The 25,773-nt window shown below is 46.7% G+C and overlaps 1 protein-coding gene and 1 long non-coding RNA gene across 2 annotated transcripts; both read right to left on the bottom strand.

Moving 5' to 3' along the window:
• Positions 1–692: 692 nt before the first annotated feature.
• Positions 693–3,731, bottom strand: LOC134523343 (uncharacterized). Its single transcript, XR_010073304.1, has 2 exons — positions 3,642–3,731; positions 693–3,538 (listed from the first exon to the last, which is right to left on the bottom strand). It is a non-coding gene; the product is annotated as an uncharacterized LOC134523343 (long non-coding RNA).
• A 423-nt stretch (positions 3,732–4,154) lies between these two features.
• Positions 4,155–21,527, bottom strand: LOC134523330 (myosin heavy chain, skeletal muscle, adult-like). Its single transcript, XM_063352145.1, has 38 exons — positions 21,285–21,527; positions 21,052–21,195; positions 20,802–20,958; positions 17,967–17,994; positions 17,755–17,869; positions 17,577–17,669; positions 17,387–17,450; positions 17,195–17,293; positions 16,985–17,088; positions 16,764–16,902; positions 16,008–16,126; positions 15,741–15,890; positions 14,785–14,955; positions 13,832–14,138; positions 13,656–13,732; positions 13,214–13,301; positions 12,998–13,115; positions 12,537–12,660; positions 12,314–12,450; positions 11,954–12,209; positions 10,953–11,195; positions 10,538–10,714; positions 10,306–10,451; positions 10,128–10,218; positions 9,650–10,039; positions 9,367–9,493; positions 9,067–9,185; positions 8,119–8,315; positions 7,523–7,706; positions 7,271–7,436; positions 6,975–7,099; positions 6,506–6,814; positions 6,143–6,346; positions 5,747–5,872; positions 5,477–5,647; positions 5,286–5,390; positions 5,048–5,143; positions 4,155–4,445 (listed from the first exon to the last, which is right to left on the bottom strand). The coding sequence occupies exons 1-38, from the start codon at positions 21,489–21,491 to the stop codon at positions 4,290–4,292; spliced, it is 5,829 nt and encodes a 1,942-aa protein (XP_063208215.1). The 5' UTR covers positions 21,492–21,527; the 3' UTR covers positions 4,155–4,289.
• Positions 21,528–25,773: the final 4,246 nt, after the last annotated feature.

Raw genomic sequence — 25,773 nt, 5'->3', positions numbered from 1 at the left:
AAAAAATAAAGATACCGTAAACCTCCATTCGGTAACGGATAGGGATTGCATCTGTTCAGCACTGAAGCCAAGGTGCTCGGAGGTGAAGCAAAAGCATTTCCCGTGTGAGCAGAGACCAAGGGTGTTTGAAAATATCCACTGTAAGAAGCACAGCCTTCAAATGGTGGTGTCAGTTATGCTGCAATCATTTGTTAGGCGTGCTGAGAGAGATGTCGCCGGACCCGATGGGCAGTCTGACAGGGAATGCCCAGCCTCCATTTCAGCAGCATTCCTTCAGACAGCAGTCCTCTGTGTAAAAGGAGAACTCCCGGGAATGCTAGCCCAAGCTGAACAGAAATGCTGGCACCCTAATCCTCTGGAGGAAAACTCCTCTTCCCTGCCCTTCTGCTCAGATGTGGCTGAGCGCTAGTGCCTGCGTATGGTACAGACACACTTTCCTCATTAAGAAGCCAGGTTATTCTCCTGATGGGCACTGGGTCATGTAGAATTAAACATGAGGAGAGCTTTCTCTGCACGTAGCACGCCATGTCTACTCCACATAGGTGTTTGTGGCTTACGTGGTTCAGATATAGCCTATCTCAGGATAGCCATGAAGAGACTGGGATGGCCTTTTGTCATCTCCTCATGCTGCTTCTCCACTGAGGGACCAATTTCTGCAGGTCTTCCCTGACGCCACAGCCAGGAAAAGGGAATTGAATGGATCTTTCCTTCAGGAAGTTTTATTCACAGCTTTTTCTATTGGTCGTGTTTTCTCTTTACAGTGATGACGTTCTTATGGGGCTTGCTGCAGGCTAGAAGAGACCGAGCATCCCAGTGGAGAAGGACCAGACTGTCTAAGTGGAAAGGTAAGCAGAGCAGCTGGTAGGACAGACCTGTCATTTGAAGCTGGGCTGCACTTGAATGAGTGCCTGAGTTGCACAGTTACTCAGACGCCTCTTATGTTCTCAGCTAAGGTCTCCGGAAGCAATCGCTGCTGGGCAGTGAGTCCTGGCTGAGAAGGTGACTGTCTGATTGCCATTTCCACCGCCTGCCAAAGCAACCGGGGGGCTCCTGCTACTGAGCAAGTGAGGAGGGGAACAGGCCTCCTGGGGAAGGACAGGGAAGGAAATGGGTCAGAAATAAAGCAATGATGGCGACGTGCCACCAGATCGCCAGCAGCCATCGTGTCAGGGTGCTCAAACACCACTTGCATCCCCTGTCCTGAGGAGATTCCCTGCTCACCCCATTAAAGGCTGCAGGGGACACAATTTCTCTCCACGAGGCTTGTACTTGGCAAGGTCTGAATTTAACCCGAGAGATGGGGACATTGTTTGAGCTCTACGCAAGTAGATTTGGGAATACATATCTGATGTCCTCTCCAGCTCAGCTTGCAATGGCCACTTCACTTGGTCACTGCTTTGCCAGGCAGCACAGGGGTGTACTGCCTTCCTTCCAGACCAGTGCCTTCAGCTCCCTGAGAAGTGTCTCCTGTTAGCCAGTATCTTGCAGGTGACTCTTAGGGTTCTCAGAGCAGAGCCATCCCATGACCCTACATGGGTGGGGGGCTCTCGGCCTCACACGTTAGCTAATCTTGGACTCCTTAGACTTCACCTCTTTGAGCTCTGATTCCAAAGCCTTCCTCTGTGCTGGACTGTTTTTCTCCCAGCAGTACGGTGTTGATGTTGGGGCTGTGCTGTTTGCGTGGCAAGGAGGGTTCAGCATGCCTATTCTGCGGGAGGTGTAAGAGCCCTGTCATGAGACACTAAGAGCAAGGCTCAGGTGCTAGGTGATTTCTCTGCTCCATGGCAGGGTTTAAGAGAGAGCTCAAATCTGCTTGTGGATCTGGCAACATTCCTGGAATTCCATCAGAGGGATTCACTGGCGCCTGGAAAACAGAGCAGCTCAGTTGAGCTTCCCTGCCAAAATTGTTGGTGAAATGGATTTCCAGATTTGGTTGCTGGTTCTCTTGCTGGTGCTGTTACTGGAATGCTGCTTTTTTGCTTGGGAGAGGCAGCACGCTATTTCTTGTTCAGGTTGTCCACGATCCTCTGCAGTCCATATGGGGAGCACACCAACTGCGTCTATTTAAGACTTTCTCTGGGAGATCATCCTCTGTGGGCCCTCATGGAGCGATGATTTCCCCACTTTGCATCAGCGCTCAGCAGGTGACAGCAGCCTCACTCCAAAAATAGCGTGCCAGGGGAAAACGGCTCCTCTTCTGCATGTACGGCAGCAAATCCCAAGTCAACACACTCTGCTGGGCACACAGCCCCGTGGAAGTTGCAACCATAGCTGTAGCCCAAATTTACAAAATGTTGTCCTTAAGGATCTCTAAAGTAGTGGGTGGGCACCCATAGAGACAAATGTGCAGAGCACAGGCATGTAAACTCAGTAGAGTTCGCCAAAAAACTACCTCCCTCTTCTCTGCTTCTCTGGTAAACAGACCCATAAGTGTCTTAACCTGGGAGAGTCCAGAAGGGCAAGCCAAACATCTCCCGCGTAAGAACAGTGGGATTCAACAACTCTGTGTTAGTCCCTGTGTTCCCTTGGGGTGCCTGATTTGGTGTGTGTGTTCTGAGTGCCGGCGCCATTTTCTACCCTCAAAATCCACTTGAGGTGGAGGCTGTCCTTCCTCCCCCCGTCCCATACACAGAAATCATTGAATCAACGGCCTGCTGTTTGGTTCAGTTCTCAGGAAGTGGATGTCCAGGACTCTGTGCCTGCTCCCAGTCCTAGGAAAGAGTTTGCTTCTATGTAGGGACGAGAATGGAGCTAGGCGTCAGGAATGGTCCCGCAACAGTTTAGGCATGCGTTCAGCATGGAAGAGACCTGATTCTTTACTCCCAGCTGCCTCGGTTTTCTCCTTTTTACCCTGATACTTGCCAATAGGGAAATGTGTTCTCTGTCCAAACACAAGACACCACAAAGTCTGGACCTCCAGCAGATGCTTGCCTTCACATTTTCATTTTCTGTTGGCTTTCTTGGGCATTGCAAGATCTTGTGAGACCTAGTATCTTTTTTTTCGCATGAGTGCCCCTTTTCTCTGTCAAATGAGCAAAAGTCAAGCACAGCACCTAAAACTGATGTAAGTAGATGCTGGATGGAAGCGCACCTTTCTTCCTGGTGAGAATCAGGGTTACTACACTGGATGCTGTTGTGCAAGTTTGCATTTTTTAAAGGATTCTCTGGCTGTAAAGGAAGGGCTGTTTAAGGCAACTCAGTTCAGCAGATCAGGGTCACCGTCTCCTCGGCCTGCCGTGCCATCTCCACTCCTACCTGTTGTGGCCATCTAGGCTCAGTGCTCAGTGCAGGAACTAGCTCCTGCTTCAAACATCAGAACATGCATGGCAGAGCTGGAGAGAGGTACGCTGTCAAAAGTATTCATCATCAACACATACTCTGGCCTCCACTTCATTCATGTTTTCCCTTCATTACCAGCTGCTCTTCACTCCTCATTTTTTTCTGGCTTGTGTCTGATTCAGTTGGCATTCGTCTCTTACCCAGAGCTCCTTCAGTCTTTCTGGTTTCTGACAAAATCCTCCAAAGTTGTCTGGTCTTCCTGAAAGCAAGGGGCAGAAGTTACCTCAAAGTACTGAGCTGTTGGTGCTATGAAAATACCAGCTTAGGCAGACATCTCTCTGTATGTTTTGCTTTTAACATACCGTGACACTGTCTTTCACCCAGAAGCAACATGAAATGCGTAAGAATAATCCATCTAAGATGGCTGATAGAGTGCCTCTGCTGTTCAGATCAGGGTCTGAATAAAGGAAGAAGTATTTGCCAGTGCCCTCCATTCTCTTCCCCCCATCCCCTCCCTCCCCGTCCCCCTCCAAAGTGGAAGTGCCCAGAAGCTCTATGAAATTCTGGAGTCCGGAGGTGTAGGTGAAGGGAGTAGTAGCCACCGTGGGGAGACAGAAATTGCGTAATTCTCAGGTACCACTGAAGCACCTAAACAGCGCTGTGCCTTTTGTGTCTTCTCCAGCCTTTCCCCTAGCAAGAAAAATACATTATGACGTATACTTTTCAGTGCTTGCGAAATAAAAGCATGTGTTACACATCAGACAGCTAATGGGCACAAGCTAAACATTCAGCAATAGCCAAAGTTTAATGGGCTCCCACAGCTAATTGGGAGACAAAAGTAGCAAAACAGAGAGAGGGAGAAGAGGCTGCTCATATTCTGTATGCACAGGAAACTACGTTCTTTATTCTCTAGACATTGACATGGTTACAAAGACTAATTACAGAAGAAAGTGACTGAGAGGTTCACATTTTGTGCAGCCCCCAGGTCACTTTGCTGCCTCAGGACATCCTCACTCTTCCTCTTCTATCTTCTTGCTGTGAAACTCCCGACTCTTCACTCGGAGCTTGTTGACCTGCGACTCTGCAATGTCAGCCCGCTCCTCGGCTTCCTCCAGCTCGTGCTGGATCTTGCGGAACTTGGAGAGGTTGACATTGGAGAGCTCCTCCTGTGCGGGGAGAGGGAGTCGGTGGTGAGGAGCCCAGGGCAGGGGTTTCGCTCCTCCTGCGCCTCCTCCCTGGGGTGATGCCCGGACCTCCACCCCCCACCCCCCACTGCTTACACATAAGCCTTGCACAGACCTCCTCATCCTCCCTTCTTCAGGACCCCACCGGGACAAGCTTCACCAGTACTGTGTCTCTCTTGAGGAGCTATTTTGTCAATCGCGGTTGTCATTTGTGTACTTAGTCTCCCACTGCTCGCTGCCCAGCTACAAGTGTGGCTTATTAGGTCGAGACAAACCCGGAAGCCTTCTGCTGTCAATCAGCAGCAGAGATTCATGAACTTCTCAGTGAGTGGACGTGGCCCCTGGGTTTGTTTAGTCTGACCTCCTGTATAAAACAGGCTGCAGGACTTCCCTCACTTCATCCCTGACTGCAGGGTGCCCAGAACTCATCAAGGCCTTGTGACACAACAGTAAAATAGTGTGGCCAAGACTGTTGTGTCTTGGGAGTTTCTTCCGTGCGCCTTGTGTTGGTATCCATACTCATCTCGACGAGCGTGCTGCCCTGATGGAAGGTGGCTCTTGCCCATTCTCTGAAATATACTTACAGCCTCCTCAGCTTGTCTCTTGTAGGATTTCACCTTCGTTTGCAGCTTGTCCACCAGATCCTGGAGCCTCAGAATATTCTTCCGGTCTTCCTCAGACTAGAGGCATTGGCAAGCAGGAAAGGGAATGAATTATTGGTTCCCCGCCATGTGAGGTTACGCTTCCCCTTGGGAGTGGTGTGCGCAAAATCTGACGCGCTGTGAGAAAACTCTTTCAGCCCAAGGAGGCCTCCTGCCGTACCTGGTAGGTCAGCTCCTTCACCCTCCTCTCGTACTTGCGCACCCCCTTCACGGCTTCAGCGCTGCGCTTCTGCTCAGCATCAACCTCCCCTTCCAGCTCCCGCACCTGCAATGAGAAGCCCATCTTTGGAGCTTCCCTGGTATCTCTCCAAGGCACGTGCTCACTCCTGCACAAATACCAGCCCTACGCACTCTGGCCTCCAGCTTCTGGATTTGCTTCTTGCCTCCCTTCAGTGCCAACTGCTCGGCCTCATCCAGACGGTGCTGCAGGTCCTTCACCGTCTGGTCCAGGTTCTTCTTCATCCTCTCCAGGTGGGCGCTGGTGTCCTGCTCCTTCTTCAGCTCTTCTGCCATCATGGCTGCCTGATGAGAGCAAAGAGGCAAAGCCGTTTTTGGGGCTGGAGACATTCTCGGGGAGAATACATCCACCATCAGCAGCAGGGAAAGGATCTCCCGACTCACATCTGTGATGGCCTTCTTGGCCTTCTCTTCAGCATTGCGGGCTTCCTGGATCGTATCCTCCATTTCACCCTGGATTTGCATGATGTCTGTTTCCAGCTTCTTCTTGGTGTTGATCAAGCTGGTGTTCTGTGTAACAGGAAAGACATGATTTGTACTTTTAGACCTAATGCCTCCACTTCAAGAGTTGAAAGCGTGAGCGTTGTTTATGAAAGTCTCTAATGCAAGAGCCCTCTTTAGAGCTATGGCAGCAAACCAGACGCAGGTGGCTGGCTGGAACTGGTCAGATTACGGCATAGCTCTTCAAGTGTTTACACAGTAATCACTTACAAGATGCATAGCAATTGCATTCTGTCTTATCCCTTGTTGATGGGACTGATTTCCAGCAGAGTGCCTGACCTGGGTATGGAGGAGCTGCACGCGTTCAGTGGCATCCAGAAGCTCCTGCTCAGCCACTTTCCTGGAGCGCTCCGTCTGCTCCAGGGCTGCCCGTAGCTCCTCCACTTCAGCCTGCAGCAGGTTTGCTCTGCGCTCCACCATGGCCACCTGCTCCTTCAGGTCCTCCTGTGTCCTGAGAGCATCATCCAAGTGTAGCTGGGTATCCTTTAAGAGAAGAAAGGGAAACGATAAGATGGCACAGCACTGGAGCAGTGTTGGAGACAGTGACACGCATGACTCGTTTACTAATGTGTCTGTGTGATTCTGATGTCGGTATACTACTAGGCAAGCTAGCCACCTGCATGTTCATCTTGGCCTTCATACCTTGAGCACTCCCTGTGTGTTTCTCAGGTTCTTTTGTGCCTCTGCAGCCACGCGGTTGGCATGGCTCAGCTGGATCTCCATTTCGTTCAGGTCTCCCTCCATCTTCTTCTTCAGCCGCAGGGCTTCATTCCTGCTCCTGATCTCAGCGTCCAGGGTGCTCTGCATGGACTCCACAATTCTGAGGTGGTTTCTCTTCAGCTGGTCGATCTCCTCATCTTTCTCTGCTATCTTCCTGTCAATCTCAGACTTCACCTGGTTGAGCTCAAGCTGGAGGCGCAGGATCTTCCCCTCTTCGTGCTCTAGGGAGGCCTGCGCAAGTCAGCAGGAACAGTGACTTAAACGACCAGTTCCTTTCTAGCTAATCTCTTATGCAGTGTTTCATGAAACGTAAGCCTCATTTCCTGCCATCTCCGCAGAAAATTGCTTCCATACTTTCACTCTGGACACCATTTATTAACACTGTGTCTACCTCAGCTTCCTCCAGGGAGGCTTGGAGTTCAGATTTCTCCTGCTCAATCTGCTTCTTGATTTTCTCCAGCTCATGAATCGCCTTTCCGCCCTCGGCAATCTGCTCCGTGAGGTCGGAAATCTCCTCTGTGGGAGCAAAGACCAATGACATGGTCAGGCACAGAGCAGAATGGGAAGGGCCCTTTCACACCAAGGTGACAGGCATCTTTGCCGACCTGCAGGCACAGACCCATACGGAATGGCAGTAGCGGTGGCTAGGGAAAGAGCTCTGCCAGGAGCCGAGGAACGGGGACTTACGCTGCAAGTTCTTGTTCTCACGCTTCAGCGTTTCCAGGTGGTCCAAGGACTCCTCATAGGCATTCTTCATCTTAAACAGCTCTGTGCTGAGAGAGCGAGACTCCTTCTGGGAGGCTTCCAGCTCAGCCTGCGTTTCCTCATACTTCTGCTTCCACTCTGCCAGGATCTGAAGAGAAACGGGGCGTGAGTATGGCTGTGGCAATCAGGAGGGGATGCTCTGCCCAGAAGCCCCAGGCCTGGAGCCCAAAACACCTTGTCAAAGTTCTTCTGCTTCTTATCCAGCGCTGCGCAGGCAGCATTCGATCGCTCCACGTCAATCATCAGGTCCTCCACCTCATTCTGCAGCCTCTGCTTTGTCTTTTCCAGGGAGGCACATTTGGCATTGACAGCTTCAACGTGTTCCTCGGCATCCTGCAGGCGCTGTGCCAGCTTCTTCCTGAGAGGAGATAAGCACAGCTCCAGGTTAGAGCTTAAAGATGAGCCCATTTTTTACTGTTCACGAAAGGGATGTTGACCACTTTGGGGGTTTTGATGCTAGTGCTTCTCACAGCATTTCTTCTGTTCCATGACGGCATGGAACGTAAAGAGTCTATCGCTTCTGGGTCCTAGCACCTACTGAGTATTTGGCCTGTCTTAGGCTTTCTAGCCATATAAAGGCTACGTTTGTCCTTCCAAGCGATACTTCTTCCACAGCATTCTCTTCCTCTCCCTCCCTCTCTCCACTTTACCACAAAGACAATACTTCCCTGCCTTCATCCCACCCCTCTCCTAACCCACTCTCAAAGGCACCGTTTTCCCTTGACAGACTCAGTCTTCCCCAGCCATTTGACATCCCACTTCCCACGTACTTGGCCTCCTCCAGCTCCTCCGTGCGCTGAATGGCGTCCGTCTCGTATTTGGTTCTCCACTGGGCCACTTCGCTGTTGGCCTTGGACAGGGCACGCTGCAGCTCCCCCTTGGCCTCCTGCTCCTCCTCATATTGTTCCCGCAGCAAGTCACAGTCGTGGCGAGCAGACTGCAAGGCGTGGGCCAGGGCACTCTTGGCCTGGGGAGATATTGGGATTGCTAACCTGAATCTTTGTCGTGAGATGCCTCTTGACGGTGAAATTGACAGTAAAATTAAAGAAGATAAAGAAGGCATTATCCCACTCTGCTCAGCCCTTTCAGGCCACACCTGGAATACTGTGTTCAGTTTTGGTCACCGCTATGCAAAAAGAGATGTGGACAGTCTGGAGATGGTCCAGAGGAGAACCGCTATGATGATCAAAGGACTCGGAAGCCTACCACATCAGGAAAGGCTGACAGATTTGCGTTTGTTCAGTCTTGAGAAGACAAGGCTGAATAGAGACATTATCATGATGTTGTGGTATTTAAAGGGTGGCTGGAGATGGATGAAGATGGAGACTCCCTTCTTACAAGGACTCCCATGGAAAAGACGAGGGGTAATGGGTACAGGTTACTCCTGGGGAGATTCCAATTGGATAATGGAGGAAAATTTTCCACAATGAGAATAATCAGCCATTCGGATAATCTCCCCAGGGAAGTAGTGGATTCCCCAACATTGGACAGCTTTCAGATGCAGCTAGACTGGGTGCAGGGCCATCTTGTCTAAACCATGCAAAACCATTACGCTTCCTTCCCTCTCTAGCTTATGAGTTGGCGGATGTGCATTACTGGTGTTCCCTCCAGTACTACACGTGTCTGGGAAAGAATCTTGAAACAATCTTAGATCAGACAAAATTCTCAGGATGCTTTTAGGGGTGATCTAGGTTGTGGGCAGTAGGGTAATTCCACACCTTTATTTCTTCCTCTAGATGTCTCTTGAGTTCCTCAATCTGTTGCGTAAATCCTTGCTTGCCCCTAGACAGCTGAGAAATGAGAGCATCCTTTTCCTCCACCTGGCGTGAATATTCCCCTGGGAAAGGCAAAGTGAGAAAAAACTAACTAGGCGATCGATAATATGACAGTTTCTGCTTGCAAACCCAAGCAATGACCAGCAGCCTGGAGAGGTTATACCAGCTGTCACTTTGCACCCTGTGGTATGCTCCATGGCATGCAGATCCTCCCATTGCATCTCAGGAATGGGGGTGTCTCACCTGATTCAGTCTGCAGACGAGCTCTTTGAGTATTGAGGTCATTGATCATGCGCTGATTCTGCTCCTCCTTAGTTTTAATCTCACTCAGCTGGTCTTCCAGAGTGCGGCACATCTTCTCCAGATTGGCCTAGATAGCAAGCAGTCCCAAGCAAGGAAAGGAGATGAACACCTGGACTCTGCCTTGTCTTCACAGCAGGGATATTTTTAAGGAGAATGTGGCTGGTAGATGGAGCCTACGTGCCATACCTTGGCCCTGTGAGCATGTTCTACTGCAATTGCATACCTTGGCTTTGGAGACAGACTCCATGTTACTGGCCAAGTCATCAATCTCCATCTTCAGCTCACTCTTCTCCTTCTCTAGCTTCTGCTTCACTCGCTGCAGGTTGTCGATCTGCTCCCCAAGCTCAGCTGTGCTGTCCGCGTGCTTCTTCCGCAGGGCGGCAGCCGTGGCCTCGTGCTGCAGCGTGGCCTCTTCGAGGTCACGACGCATCTTCTGAAACTCTGCCTCACGCTTCTTGTTCATATCGATCTGAGCTGCGGTAGCCCCTCCTGCTTCTTCCAGGCGCTCACTGATCTCCTCTAGCTCCCTCGAGAGGTCAGCCCGATGCTTCTCTGCTTTTGCCCGAGAGGTTCGCTCTGCCTCAATTTCCTCCTCCAGTTCCTCAATACGCGCCTGGGGAACATTGGGCAGGCTTCACACCCATGCCCTCCTCCTTCCTCACCGGGGACCCGGTGAAAGAGGGGAAGGAACAGAGACTTGCCTGCAGCTCCTTGATCTTCTTCTGCAATTGCATGCCCAAGGCTTGCTCGTCCTCGATTTTGCTCTGGATCTGGCTGATTTCAAAGTCTTTCCTTTGGGCAAAGCAAAGCATGTTAGAGCTCAAAGGAAGAAGACAAGTTCACCAGCCCAGCGCTCAGGTGCCCCACAGCCACACTTACTTCTTCAGTTTCTCATCCAGCTGCTGCTTATCATTTTCCAAATCCATTATGCTGTCATTGGCCAGCTTCAGGTCTCCTTCGAGTTTCCTCTTAGCTCTCTCAAGGTCCATGCGCAGTTTCTTCTCTTGCTCCAGGGACGCTTCCAGCTACAACGAACAATACCATCAGTGCTCTGCTGGCTATGCTTTCCTCTGCAAAGGTTTCTTTTTCATGCAGTTACACGTGTGCTTACATCATCCACTTGCTGCTCCAGCTTGGTCTTGGCTTTGGTCAGCGTATTGACTTTGTCTTCTTCTACCTGCAGGTCATCCAGTGTCTGCTGATGGGCCTCTTGGAGGGCTTTCTTCTCTTTTGTCAGCTTGGCAATGGTCTCGTCCAGGGTTGCCATCTCCTCTGTGAGGTTTTTCACCTGTTGATTATAAGAAAGTGCAGAAACTCGTTTTAGGAGACTTAACTGCTAGCGCAGTGACCTTTTCACCTTGCAATGTTTTTGCAGGAGCTTGTTTTTTATTTGGGCTGTTGGGGCGTAGCTGCCCTGCTGTGATGCTCCTGGTATGTTCCAAACCAAGCTTCGTTCTGAGGGTATGGGGCCGCTGTGGGAGGCATCTGTCTCTTCACCCTTTATGTGATTCCCTGTGTGTGTGTACCTTGTTTTCAGTGGCATGCTTTTCCTTCTCCACTTTGGCCAACGTTAACTCGAGGTCATCAATATCTTTCTTCAGCTCTGAGCATTCATCCTCCAGTTTCCTCTTCTTGGCTGTCAGCTCAGCATTAATTTCCTCCTCATCCTCAGCCCTTTCAGTCACCTCCTTAATTTTGGCTTCCAGCTGGATTTTGGTTTTGATGAGCTGGTCGCATCTTTCCTCAGCATCAGCCAAGCTGTCTGCTTCCTGGTGGGGAGACACGGATTTTTAGTGGGTTGAAAGGTTTTGAAGATTCTCTGTCCTGCCTTTTGGATCACCCAGTGGGCATGTGTTAAAACGGGGGCTGAACCTGGCCTTCCTCTCCAGCAATGGGAAGATCATGCCAACTGTCTACTGGGAAACCCGTTCATCTGGAATCAACATGGACTCCAAAGTTTTTGTGTGTCTTCAAAATGCCTCACAGATTGGGTTGCTGACAGAAAAAGGCTTCAATAGCTTTTTCTTTCTAATTGTCTTTGTGAGAATAATTTAGTGGGGCAAGGCATGGGGTTTTTTTGGTGGGAAGAAACTGCCTTTTCCTAATGTACCGAGAACGGGAAGTATCCATGTTTCCGAAAGTAATCAAGGCCGCCTTGTGTAGCTGCAAGTAGGAAACGCGTGTCCTTCTCAGGTTTGCCTTTACTCTGTTAGACAGATACACTGCTTTGAAAGCTGAGTAGAGGGAGATGCTTCCCTTCCAGTTCAGAGCGCTCTGCTGGGGATTACATGTTGGCTACTGCTGCATGCCTCTTTCCTCAGACAGCAAGAATGTTGAGTCTTGGGTGGGGCTGCCATGAGCCTCACCATGCCCCTGCCAGTGCCTGTTTACTCAACGGTAGAGCATGTGTTTATAGACTGTTTTCTACTGCATGTCAGTCTGCTTCCTGCAAGTCCCCACTTAAGGTAAGAAGCATTCTGGCTGTGTATCATTCTTTTCCCAGGGACAAATGAACAGTGATACTCACAGCCTGCACTTGGAGCTGCAGGTCATTTTTCTCCTGTAGTAAGGTCACCATTTTCTCCTCCAGCTCCTTCCTCTTTGCCTCAGACTTTGCAAGCTCTTCCTTGGTTTTCTCAAACTCTTGTTTCATGTTGGCCATCTCCTTCTCAGATTCTGCGCTTTTCAGCAAGGGCTTGATCTTGAAGAACAGCTTCATCCAGGGCCAGTGCTTGACATTCATGAAAGCACGGACATTGTACTGGATACAGAAGATTGAATCCCTGAAATATAATTCACATAGCTATCACATACCTTAGTTTCGATGAATTTAGACTTAATTAGCCAAACCCCATGAGAACATGTTACTTTGTTGAGAAATATCTACCTCCTCTCCACCATTCTCCGGTACTCCACTCTCATCAGGAAGCCCCTGCACCTGGCTTGTGTCATGGTCATAATCTCAGCCAATTTCTCATCTCTCATCTCCTCCAGTAGACCTATCAGCCCAGCTTTGAAGAACACCTTGAGAAAGGGAACATTGTAGCACGTGATTCTCAGACAGTGCATAACAGAGGGACATAGTATTTAAACAATAGACTTGTTTCTACCTTGGTGTGACCAAATCTGTACTGAGTGTGGTCCACATCAATGGAACCAAGAAGCTTCTCTGAAGCCTTCTTGCTATCCATGAACTGACCGTCTGGAATAGCACTTGCATTAAGCACTCTGTATCTGTAGGAGAAAGCAGAACACGAAGAAATCCACATTACTGAAACCACCACTGAGATCGAACTCCACAGCCTTCTCAGCAACAGCTGACTGACTGACTGAGTAATATCGTGTAATAGGGACAGTCCACTCTTTGAAGACAGTGTAAGTGAAGTTTTCATATTGATTATTCAGAGTCAAAGAGAATCCTCACCATCAGTATAAAATCAGTCATAAACCCACAAAAGAACTTGTCTATGTTACTACTTAGGTCCTTCCTGAAGTATAACGTTTCAAGTTTTTTAAGAGAATCAGGCTATTCTTCTTGGTCTGAATGGACAGGAAAGTGTAGTGCTCATACCTTTGTTTGAAGTCAGCGTACAAGACTCTGCTGGGGAACCCTTTCCTGCAAATTCTGATCCCTTCCAGCACACCATTGCACCGCAGCTGATGCAGCACCAGCTCATGCTCCATGGCACCTAACAAATACAGCCATTAGTGACTACCCCATTGTTTGATACTCACTCAGGAGAAGGGCTTCTGTGGCTTGAGTTTTCCTCCTATTGGGTTCCCTTACCGGGTGTTTTTGTTTCATTTGGGATGATGCATCGTACAAAATGGGGATGAGTACTGCGTAGATTTGTCATCAGCTTGTTTAAATTCTCCTGTAAGATCATGAAATGAAGTTTGTATTATGAAGCATAAGCACTGGAAGTTTAATAGTGGATGTATCAAACTGAGCGTTTCAGAATGCAGACCTGTCTTCTCTAAAACATCTTACAAGGTAAAACTTAGATTAAAGCTTGTAAGCAATGAATGACATTCATATATAAAATTGAATTTTTCAGAGTTTTGACCTATGAGAAATGCATGGCAATGTTGGTGTAAACTTCCTTCAAGACATATGAATCAGAGTATGCTCATTGCATTGCACGGCTTTTTCTCACAGCAATTCTACTCAACTCCTCTTTTATTTCAGTGCGAATGTTTAATAATGAGGTAGTGAATTCTGCCCTTACCCGGAAAAGAGCTGAGACAGTCTGGAAAGAAGAACCCTTCTTCTTCCCACCTTTCTTGCCACCACCACCACCAGCCTCTGCAAAATTGAAGAAATTGAGCAGGTGCCTTTAACATTGTCTTTGGGATTCCCCTTTGTACAGCTTGAACGCATGGAAATGGATTTTACAGAGCTTACCTGCTTCCCCACCGTAGTTGGCAAAGAGTAAAGCCAGTGTCTTCACAGATGATTTCTGGTACAACCCAATGACAGTTTCATTCAGGGGGTCCTTGTTCTTCTCAAGCCAGCCAGAGATATTGTAGTCCACTGTGCCAGCGTAGTGCACCAGGGAGAAGTGGGCCTCAGCCTTGCCTTTGGCAGGCTTGGGCTTCTGGAAGTTGTTGGACTTGCCCAGGTGCTGGTCGTAGAGCTTGTTCTTGAAAGAGGTGTCAGTTGCCTTGGGGAACATGCACTCCTCTTCCAGGATGGAGAAGATGCCCATGGGCTGGAAGGTACCACAAGAAGTGACAGAGAAAGATGATCATGATGTGAAGCATGTGCTGTGAACATCAAAGATACCAGTGTGTTGCTGGTAGCATCTCTGCCTGGGTAAGGCCTAAGTTTGTCAGGAGTTGTTCTCAGCCAGGGAGCTTATTTCTGCCTTCCTTGGCCTTCCTGCAGCCTGTCTTCATGGAACTGGTAAGAACCTCTATCCGCTTCAGGTTACAGTTGGGTGTAGAATTGAAGGGAGAAGTGGTAAACAGAAAAACAATTGGGAAAAATAGCTACAAGAGGCCTAGTACTTTTGGGAAGTCAGGTGAGACACTATTTATTTCCCAAGTTTCTGTGTGGAGCTCTGATTTGAGTCTTCAGAGGAAAAAGGAAAGGAGACTGACTCCATTTTTTTAAAGAGAATACTGTTGGTGGGAGTCCAGGCTACCTTTTCCATGCTTGAAGCCCAGGTAATGAAGCATTGATGACACAGATTTGCATTTCCCAATTTCTCTTCCCCACACTAAAATAAGTTTCAGTGCAAAATATTTTCTTTAACTGACACTGAATGTCTGGCTCTGAGTTCTTTCTGAGCTGAATCTGGCTCGGAAACACCACAGAATTCCAAAACATATTGTACACTTGTATGGAAAAGGTACCTTCTCAATGAGCTCAATGCAGGCAGCCAGGTCCATCCCAAAGTCAATGAACTCCCATTCAATCCCTTCCTTCTTGTACTCCTCCTGCTCCAGCACGAACATGTGGTGGTTGAAGAACTGTTGAAGTTTCTCATTGGTGAAGTTGATGCACAGCTGCTCAAAGCTGTTGAACTGCCCAAAGCAAGGAGAGGTGCACAGGTTCTCAAGGTGTGGCAAATACCGCAGCGTTTTGCTGGCATTCTCCTAATGTTATTTGAAGTTCCCCAGCTGAAACACCACTCCTAACCGTACCGTAACAGCCTGTGTTTCCCTAAGCAGGACTTCTCCTGTAAAATGTACTGTCCTCAAAGGATTTTATTCTTACCACTTTTGAAAACAAACTAAAGGTAACATGTCTTTTTTACTGTGCTACTGAAAGCAAATCCTTCAGTAACCTTAGCTGTAGCATCGTATAGGTGTCTCAGCTCGCTGACCTCCCAGAGAGAGGAAGCCTCCTCAGTGTCCCACCCAAGAACTTCTCTGCACTCAGATCAGCAATCTGGGGGTTTCTTCTGGGGACACAGAAGTCCTAGCATCGCCACTCTATTCACAACACGGGAAACACGTTGTGAACTTTTCCATAGCACTGCCCTTTCCCTGGCTCTTTCAAGAGCATCCACACCTTTGGCCTACATCTGTGTGAGCCTTAGTCCTAGACCTGTCTCCTAGAGCTCAAGGGCCTCTGAGACCATTTGTCAGAAAGCAGAGCTTTCTTCTACCTGTTGACAACGTTAGAATCAAAGTGTTTGTTAGCAAAGCCATTTGCGAGTGCTGCTGTGACAGAGAGAGGGGTTTCTAGAAAACTGCAGACGAGGAGGATAAGCTTCTGAATCTTCTTAAAAAGAAGTGTGTTTCTGAGTCTGCATGACCCCTCCCTGGCCCTCCCTTGACTATGGTGCCAAATCCTTCTTCCTTACGTCAAAGATCTCAAAGCCAGCAATGTCCAGGACACCAATGAAGTACTGTCTGGGTTGCTTGGTATCCAGCTGTTGGTTGATGCGAATAACCATCCAGAGGAACATCTTCTCATAGACAGCCTTTGCCAGAGCACCAACAGCATTGTTCACCTAAAGCAGAGAAGAAATGTGCAAAACTGATGGAACACAGAAATTTTAAGGAATTTTAACTGTCTTAAGTGAAATTCTGAGGTTTAACCATGTATTCCTAGTAGACAATTATTTTACCTGCTCCACAGTTTGACCTTTGGTCACGTACTCATTCCCAACCTTGACTCGGGGATAACACAGGGCTTTGAGCAATTCAGCTGAGTTCAGGCCCATCAGGTAGGCAGCCTTGTCAGCCACTGGAGAGGGACAGAGAGAGAAGCATTTATTTTGGACAACAGCTAGAATTTGCTCAGTGTGAACAACTCTGCTGTTCATGTTCTAGAAATGGAAAAGCATTGGTCTGGTCTCATACAGAAGGTCTGGGAAGGAATGCAAATTCTGGAAGCTAATCACGGCCTTCTATGAAAGCAACAACAATACGGCTTGGATGGGAATAGCTTGACTCTGGAAGTTCCCAGAAGAACCCCAAAGGCCTCTGGTAACACATGAGGCATATGTGCAGCACATTCCTTTTCTGTGGAATGTGTATTTGTGCATAGCAAAGAAAGAAGGACTTATTTCACCAAAAATATGATGGAACATCATGATGACTATCTGGTTGAAGATCTAGGAGAGAGAGAGAGAGATCCTGTGTTGAAGTGGAAATTCCTCCTTTCAGGCTGTGTTTCTTTGGGGAGTATCCTTTAGATAAAATAGTGGTATTTCCCAGGATCAGGGAAGCACCTCTGCAGTTACATAGACAATGACCAAAGATGTTTTTCCTCAGTGTTTTATGTGGTGACTTGGTCCAACAAAAGTCTGTCTTTGGAGGCTAACATATCTCTGCAGACAGAGAAGTTCTTTGAACAAGCCAGTTGCTGAATTTGCTGATACCTTCTGTGCCATCAGGCTCTGCCTGCTCCTCTCGTTGTTTCTGCTTGAACTTCAGGTTCCCGTAGTGCATGACAGCCCCCGTCAGCTTGTAGATGGCAGTCTTTTCATCAGCAGTGAAGCCCAGGATGTCAATGGCACTCTGCAGTCAAAACAATGAAGTCAAAACATTGCCTAAGAACCTTAACAATATCATTAAAAAATGTTTCCTTTATAGTACTTACATCTGTAGCCATGAGTTCCTCCTGGTCATCAATGCTGGGAACAGTGACCTCGCCTTGACTCACATAGTGGAAGTCAAAAGGATTGGTGGTAACGAGGAGCATGTCTGAAAGCAGGAAGAGGCAAGACATAGGCTTAGTTGTGCCAATCAGCTAACAGAGGGAACTGTTGCTCAGCGATCATCCTCAAAAAGACATAATGATAGTTCCTACCGATTAACTCTGGCTTCTTGTTGGACATGATCTGATAAAATATATGGTAGCTTCTTTCTGCCTGGAGCTGGAAAGTGACTCTGGACTTCTCCAGCAGATCTGGCAAGAACAGTAGGACAGAGTTAGGCAGAGGAACACACATGGAGTTGGGAATTTTGTAAGGAATGGGATCAGGCCAGGAGAGTCTCTTACAAGTTTCAATGTCAGCAGAAGCCAGTTTGCCCGTGGCTCCAAAGTGGATTCTGATGAATTTGCCCTGTTAAGGAGAAGAAGAAGAATTTTGGCCTAGGTACATTTCATTGCCATCTCCTTATGTGGGAGTACCACTAGCACATCACCACTGTTATAGTGAGGAGGGATTTTGTCTAAAGCAATAACTTACAAAGCGTGAGGAGTTGTCGTTCCTCACGGTCTTGGCGTTTCCAAAAGCCTCCAGCAGTGGGTTAGCGCTGATGATTTGATCCTCAAGCGTTCCCTGCAGGAGGATAATTATTCAATTACAGTGTTTGGTTTACATGGAAATTACACGTCAAACATTCAGTCTGTTCTTCCTGACTCACCTGCATTTTGCCTGACGACTGCTCTTCCTTCTTCTTCTCCCCGCTCGCTGCAATTGTTGCAAAGTACTGGATGACACGCTTTGTGTTCACAGTCTTCCCTGCACCGGATTCTCCACTGTCAAACCAAAGAGAGAAGCAGAGAGCGTGTGGTCAGGCAGGAGGTCCCCTAGCACCGTGCAGCCCCGCAGGGACCCAAGCAGGGATGTACATACGTGATCAGGATCGACTGGTTCTCGCGATCTGTGAAAGAGGCAGAAGCAAAGCGATTAGTAATATGTATCACGAATGTTCCCGATAAAAATATTCCTGGGACTTTTAGAAGGTGCACTAGCAGTAGGCATTCAATTCCTTTTATAAACCTGTGTACCTTCACCTCTAATTCCTTTTCCACATTTTAAAGCTCCCAGCTATAGATGGGAAGCTCACGTCAAGACTGAGGTAGATGGCTGTTGTAGCATCCGCGCTTCTTTTTCTGGATATTCTCTTCATGTCAATCTTCTTTATGAAAAGGACTGCAACTAAGGAGTATTTTTGTAATCTGTAAGCTAAAGTGAACTGGAACACGTGCTTCTCATAAACTTTATAACGTAAGAAGAGGCACTACTGATCGGACCATAGGCCCCCCTAGATATTTTTTTGGTGAGTGGCCAATTCCTTTATTGCCTAAAGAAAATCACAAAAAACGCATAAGCATATAGTAACCTTTGACCAGAATACTCTCCCATACAGCAGCATATCGAAATTTTGGGACTTCCAGAGCTAGATTTGATGGTCTTGTGTGTAAAAGCTTGGGCTGAGTTTGCCTTCCAGAATTTTCTCTGGTTGTATTTTTAACCCATGCTCCGTTCTTTTTGTGTCGCTTCAACTTTTGTCACCTTTGTCTTGACCGGTTCCATTTCTACTATATTCTTTTTTGAAAAAGGAAGGGCAGAAATGCACACAGTACACAAAGTACAGACATTCCTTGGGTACCACCATGACATAATGATGGTTTCTGTTCCGGTCTCTATTTCTGACTCAGTGATCTCCACCTTTCAACTTGTTATTTTGTAGATTTCTGATCACTGAGCAAAAGTTTTTCAAGCTCTATTAAAGGATATCGATAACAAAAGCAGCAGAATCAGAAAGCTTGTCAGCATTTCTAGATCATTTAAAAAATGCTGAACAGCAGAAGTCCCAGAAAAGATCCCAGTGCAACTTCATTGAGAAAATCTTTGTGCTGTGAGAAGCGGAAAAAAACCCCTATTTTTGCCATGTCTTCCTTTTTCTTAACCAATTCTTTTTGAACCTTCTCAATTCTATAGCTGGTAGTGAATGTAAGCATAAAGGATTATGCTAAGAAGAGCTGCTTTATCAACCGTACTGAAGATGTTTGTTGAATTCAGATAGGTTACCTTGACCAGCTCTCCTTTGTTAAAAACAATCAGTAGTTTTGTAAGGCAAGACTTCCCTTTAAAAAAAATGCATCTTTTTCTTCTTGGTAAGTCACATATATTCCCATGCCCAGTAATTACCTTGCTTAGAAATTGCTGACACTTTGTCTTTTACAAAAATCAAGCTTATGGGTAGGCTGTTCCTTAAAACTCCCTCACAACTCTTTTCAAAAGTTAGTGTAGCCCTCGCCGTTTTCCAGGCATTTTTCAGTGAGAATTTTTGGTCGGTAGAGTTCCATTGGAATGCCTTGTTGAACTCTATCCTGGCAATTTGCTAGTGTTTATTTTATTGTTGTTTTGGGTTTTTTTAAGGACACTTCAATCAGAAGTTCCTCTGATGAATCCCACTATAAGGAGGAGGTCCAGAAATGAATGCTTCCCACACTGCTTTAAGGTAAACAAATTAAAAATCTCGTATGGTTATTGATAGGACCTTATATTTTCCAAGTTGTCTTTTTAAATTTTGACTGTGTCAGTACAGACTCTACAGGCTCGTTTTAAACCCTTCTGCTCCTTATGTATTTGGAAAAGAAATAAGCATAAGTTTTTACACCTGCTGCAAGTTGTTCTCAAATCTTTAATTTTGCATGTCTTGTGTTTTCACACTTCACTAGCCAGAGTTATGTTTGGAAGAAAGTCTATGTATGTTTAATAACCTGCCTTAATAGGCTGTGTAAGTAAGTGGACTAGGTTTCAAAGTGATTTTTGCCAGATTATTTAAATTTGGTCTAAGCCTCGAGGATGCTGTTTTCCAATAATCTGCATGCAGTCTGAAGAGACTGAGCCATTAGGTAACTAACTCCCAGTGGAAAAGTCTGAATTTGCAATCACCACGTTCCTGCATACGTCATGAAGGTGCCAGCGAGAGTAAGCGTATGATGACCTACATAAACGTTGCCATGATACAGCACGCTAACCACATATCAATTTACTATTGTTCCATTTTCGTCGTCTTCTATTCAAATCAACCTTCTTACTGCTACAAATGCTCCAGAATTAAATACAGTAATTGGAGAGGGAGGAGGGGGAAAGATTTATTCTAACAAATTAAAATATACCTTGCTTTGTTTGATATTCTTCTGACTAATCTGCTCTTCTGTGAAATTCTGGAAAACTAGAAAAGATGTCAGGACCCTTCTTGCTTATTGCTTGCGTTTATAATAATGAATGGAAAAGAAGAAATTGTTTCTGAGATGGAGGGAGGAAGTATCGCTTTTCTGAGCAGGTTTCACTGTAATGTCTGACTAGGACTGCTTCCTGAGTTTTCGTAAAAACACCACAGGAAGCATTGGCTTCAAAGTTGAATCTCCTTTCCCTTTACATCAAAAAATCAGAACTTTAAAAGTTCCTCCAAATTTCTTTGAAGTAAAAGCTGACACTGTATTCAGCGTTAAACAATATCCTCCTGAATATCTTGGACAGCAAACTCTAATGTTGATTGTTAGAAACATGATCTCAATAATGGTGTCCAGTTACGAAAACATTTCCAATGATGAGAGGTCATCCACCCTCCTCCCAAAAATATTAGACTGAACTATTTTGCAGAGAAAAAAAATTTTTTAGCCTCAGTGAGTGTTCACAGTCAAATAATTTTAAAGAAAATGATCAACTCACCAGTCAGCATGAACTGATAGGCGTTGTCAGAGATGGAGAAGATGTGTGGAGGGGCCTCCTGGCGCTTCTTGCCTCGGTAGGCCAACACCACCTCCGGGTTGTACACCGGCAGCCACTTGTAGGGGTTGACAGTGACGCAGAAGAGACCCGAGTAGGTCTGCGAGGAAGGGAGACGGCACGTTGGCTTCCACTTAGCCTGGCAGAGCAGTTCCTCCTAGCTACCCAAAGGCAGAGTGCTGCTGGTACTTACGTAGATCATCCAGGCTGCATAACGCTCTTTGAGGTTGTACAGCACAGCGGGTTCGTGGAGGTGGGTCATCATGGCCATGTCCTCGATTTTATCGTACTTGGGAGGGTTCATGGAGAAGACCTGATCTTCCTTCACGGTCAGGGTCTGTCAGAGGAAGAAAGAGATGCGTGACTGCCAGCTAAGAGCTGAGACTGGGAATTACATACAGTTTTTAAGCCTTTGTTTCTACTCACCTCTCCTGCTTCAGACTTTACAGTGACCTTCCCTGATTCCCTGCTCTGGATTGTCCCTTTCACAAACGATTCCTTAGGATGCGCCACAAAGACGGATGTCTTGGCATCGAAAGGCCTGTTCTGGGCCTCGATTCTCTCCTTTTCTGACTTTCGGAGGTAAGGAGCTGCCTCCCCAAAGACAGCCATCTCAGAGTCTGGAGAGGCCATGGCTGCACTTTATTGAAGGCACGTCAGCAGAGAACCCTGTGGGAGAAATAAACTGTGGCATCAATAGGTCATTAATATACCTTGCTTGCAAGGTGACGTTTTCCAACATTTTAAAATTCAGTACATACTAGAATTGTTAGAACTAGCAAAACTAGCCTTCCACCTGTATAATGATTTAAATCCTTAAGAGAAAATTCTTATTTTCATCATATAATACAGAAATAACCTTTTAGAAATTGCTGTTTGTGTCTTGTGACAATGTACAGGTTGTACATTGGCTTTACAGATTGCACAGATTGTACAGTGTCATATTTGAGAATATGAGTTCTGTTGAAGGAACTTTCCTGTTCTTCTGTAAAATTAAAAAAAAAAAAAAGAAAAAAAAAGAAAAAAAAGGTATTGGTAGAAAATATACAGATACCTTGAAAGTAGATGGTAAAACTTATTTGGAAACCAGTGTCAGAGGTTTTATACGCTGCCTAACATGCAATAAGGGGGGATGCCTAATTTCAACAAATCACTAGACCCAGCACACTTACCTTGAAACTGTTCTTGGAGACAGGACAGAGCAGTGCAAAGACACTTTTATAGAGTCTCGTTGGCAGATGCTCTGGATTCTTCCTCTTTCTTCGGTCAAAACATTTTTTGGCAAACAGTCTTTGGCAAAGCATTGTCTGGCAAACTTAACTAAGGGCATAATCGTCATTTCATTTGACCAGATATATTTAGAAATGTTTTGTATCTTACCAATGATGTGAATGTATTGACTATAAATAATTTGACAAGAGACCTAATGAGGGAATCTCAGTTAGTCAAGGCACTTGGAGAACTTGGATGTAGGACTTATGGATTCTATTGCTGCATTTCCTCCTGGACCCCAGACAGATTTATATCGAATGTCTGTGCTGCAACTCTTCCAGTTGCACTGTGCAGATAACATTAAAGTTTTTCACATGCTAATGAAGAAGTGCATTAAGGGCAGTAGATAAACTGTGGCAAAAAAGGCTAAAATGTTCTTTTTAAATGACTTTAAATCTTATGTTCATCTAATTGTTGAAATGAGAGAAACAAAATGTGTTACAGTTGAAATTCCTACATACCACAATCCTGGCAACTGAGACGCAACCCAAGACAAAGAAAAAATTACATTCTTTTTCTAAACATTGCCGTTGAAAGATGGTTATACACAAAAATATATTAGGTACAGAGCTGAGTAAGTATGAACCTGTAATATTTAGTGACTAGCACTAAAGTAGCTAGCAAAGTTTTTACTGTATCTCCACCTTTGCTGAAGATTTTCAAGGACATGATAGAGCCAAAAATGTGAAGTAAACTTCTAAACAGCTTAAGCCTGTTCCTCACATAGGTACCCTTGGAAAACACATATGGAGCAATGTCCTCAACCCAATGAGGAAGCAGGAAAGGTCCCTGCAGCCCTTCAATACCTCAACTCCAAAAACCCCCACCCCTCCACCCAAGCACAACTCTGCACACGATCACACACACAGCATACACTCTGAGACCCCCTGCACTCTGATACATCCTCGGTCCAGCACTCCCATCCCATCACAAACACCTTGCACGCTTACACATTCATACAGCTTATGCAACAAAATCTATCGATATAGTGCTGCATATATATCAGAGCGTTAGAGGTGGCAGGCAGTCCTGTACAATGCTGATACTCTGAGAAAAGGGGAATTTGCTGGTGGACCTGGAGAGTGGCTGATCTAGTTCTAGGAAAAGGGCACTGTCACTTGAGCTGCTTTAAACACTGTCAGCTCTCTTCTGGGCGTTGGCATTTTGGTTATTGGAAGAGCTCAGTGAACAAAGTTCAGTGAATAACACAAGGGCAAGGTCAGAAAAATCATGCCTGCGATCCAAGGTAATGCCCAGAGTCGAGCATCAGCCTGCCATGAAGAGCTTCTGCCAAGGAGGGCTCTGGCACTGCAGCACCCACTTTTTTGGAGTTGAAACCCAGAGCTCACCCCTGAGCTCCCTGCACAGGTCATGTGGGAAATGGTGAGCGCAGGGTGCATCTGAAGTCCTGCCTCTCTGGGCAATCTCCAAGCCCCATGGACATGCAGAAGTTATAGGACAGAATCACAGAATCTTAGAATGGCGTGGGTTGGAAGGGACCTTAAAAAGATCATCTACTGCAACACCCCCTGCTGTGGACAGGAATATCTTTGACTCTACCAGGTTGCTCAGAGCCCCAGTCCAACCTGAGCTTGAACACTTCCAGTGATGGAACATTCCCAGATTCTGGGGCCAATCTCTTCCAGTGTCTCACCAGCCTCATCTTAACAAATTTCTCTCTTATGTCCAACCAGACTCGATCCTCTTCATCTTAAAACCTTTGCCCCTCATTCTGTCGCTACAGGACTTGGTCAAAAAGTCTTTCTCCATCTTTCTTAGAAGTCCCCTTTGCATATTGAAAGGCCGTAATATGTGGTCTCCTCAGAGCCTTCTCGTCTCCAGGCTGAACATGCCCAACTCTTTCAGTCTTCCCTTATAGGTGAGGGGTTCCAGTCCTTGGATCATTTTTGTGGCCCTTCTGTGCACCTGCTCAAGCAGGTCCATGTCTTGCTTGTACTGGGGGCCCCAGAGCTGGATACAGTGCTCCAGGTGGGGTCTCATGAGTGCAGAGTAGAAGGAGAGAATCACCTCTCTCCGCAGGGCTGCTCTCCATCCAGTCATCCCCTGGTGTATACTGAGAGTGAGGACTGCCCTGACGCAGGTGCAGAACCTTGCCCTTGACCTTGTTGAACTTCATCGGGTTTCCATGAACCCCCTCTTCAAGCCTGCCAAGGTCCCTCTCTGGAGGGTGTCTCTTCCCACTGGTGTATCAGCTGCACCACTCAACTTGGTGTTGTCTGCAAACTTGCCGAGGCTGCACTCAATCCTGCCATGTATGTCATTAATGAAGATATTGGATCATATTTATTCCACTGCAAACCCTTGAGGAACATGTGGAACATGAGGAACATTGAGGAAATGCTGTGGGGGACCATATCAAAGGCCTTACGGAAGTCCGGGTAGATGCCATCTCTTGCTCTTCCCTTGTACACTGATGCAGTCACTCCATCGTAGAAGGCCACTAGATTAGTTAGTCAGGCACAGTTTGCTCTTCATGAAGCCGTGTTGGCTGTCTCTAATCACCTCCTTGTCTTCCATAGACTTTGACATAACTTTCAGGATCTTACCAGTCACTGACGTGGGGCTGACTGGTTGGTAGATCCCAGGGTCCTCCTTATATACTCTATTTAACTAATGAGAATAATTCCAAGATGAAAATAATTCCAGGAGAATTCCTGTATAAGTAATGTGAGCCAAACTGACTGTGGGCAGAGTCCAGCACAGGTCGTGAGTCGAGTTCCATTCAGATTCAGAAGGAAAAGTGTTCCAGGAGAAGACCATTTGTAGGTGAGAAGACGACTAGGAGATCTGTAAGGAAGACTCAGAAAGCTGCAGACAGCAGCTTCCAGAAAGGAAGATGCAGAAGGCTGCCTGACTGCTCAGGGTGCAGAAGAACTGTAGCACACAACACACTGTCCCATCTAACCCTGCATGTAGCTGGAAGGTGTTGGAGGAGGTCATCCTTTGACAGAACGTTTCTCTCGTCAAATGCCAGCAGCAGACACAAATCCACAGCATGAATGTATGCACTGGCTACACTTGAAGAAGAAACTGCACTTGCAAAGGAGCTCTGTTGGGAATTTCCGTACTCAGCATGGAAGCTAACCCCTGCCTATTAATTGATACCCTGCCTATTAATTGATAACCTGCATTGATACCTTAGTCCCCAGGTGGATGCAGAGGAAGTTAGCATAAAGCACTTACAGATGTGTGGGCTGTGTTTGGTGTGAGGGAGCAAAGCATACCTTGAAAGGTGACTGGTATTAATCAAGTAATAGGGAGATTATTGAAAGCACACAAAGACGACTTGGAACAAGCAGTCCCCGTGGGATTTGCAGCATGCTGCTGTTGTTATCAGCCGTGCTGTCTGGATTAGCGGAGCGTGCCTGTGAATCACCAGTGGATCGTGTGACATGGAAGATCTAGCTTCAGGCTAGTGTGTAGCAAGGCGGACTTGACAGAGAACACTGGTTGCTGAAGTGGGAGCTACAGCAGAGGTGAAATGTCAGCGGTCATCAAAGCATCCACAATTCCTTCCTTCCTTCTTTCCTTCCTGATTTTTTAGTTTGTTTCACAGAGCAGATTTCCTACTCACAGGGTTAATGGGATCGCGTCTGTCGTGGGTGATGTTGTATGGCACTTC

Source organism: Chroicocephalus ridibundus, chromosome 14 (genome assembly GCF_963924245.1).
Source record: "Chroicocephalus ridibundus chromosome 14, bChrRid1.1, whole genome shotgun sequence".
Taxonomy (NCBI): Eukaryota; Metazoa; Chordata; class Aves; order Charadriiformes; family Laridae; genus Chroicocephalus; species Chroicocephalus ridibundus.
The sequence above is the reverse complement of the archived record's forward strand: the minus strand, read 5'-3'. Positions and strand labels throughout refer to the sequence as shown.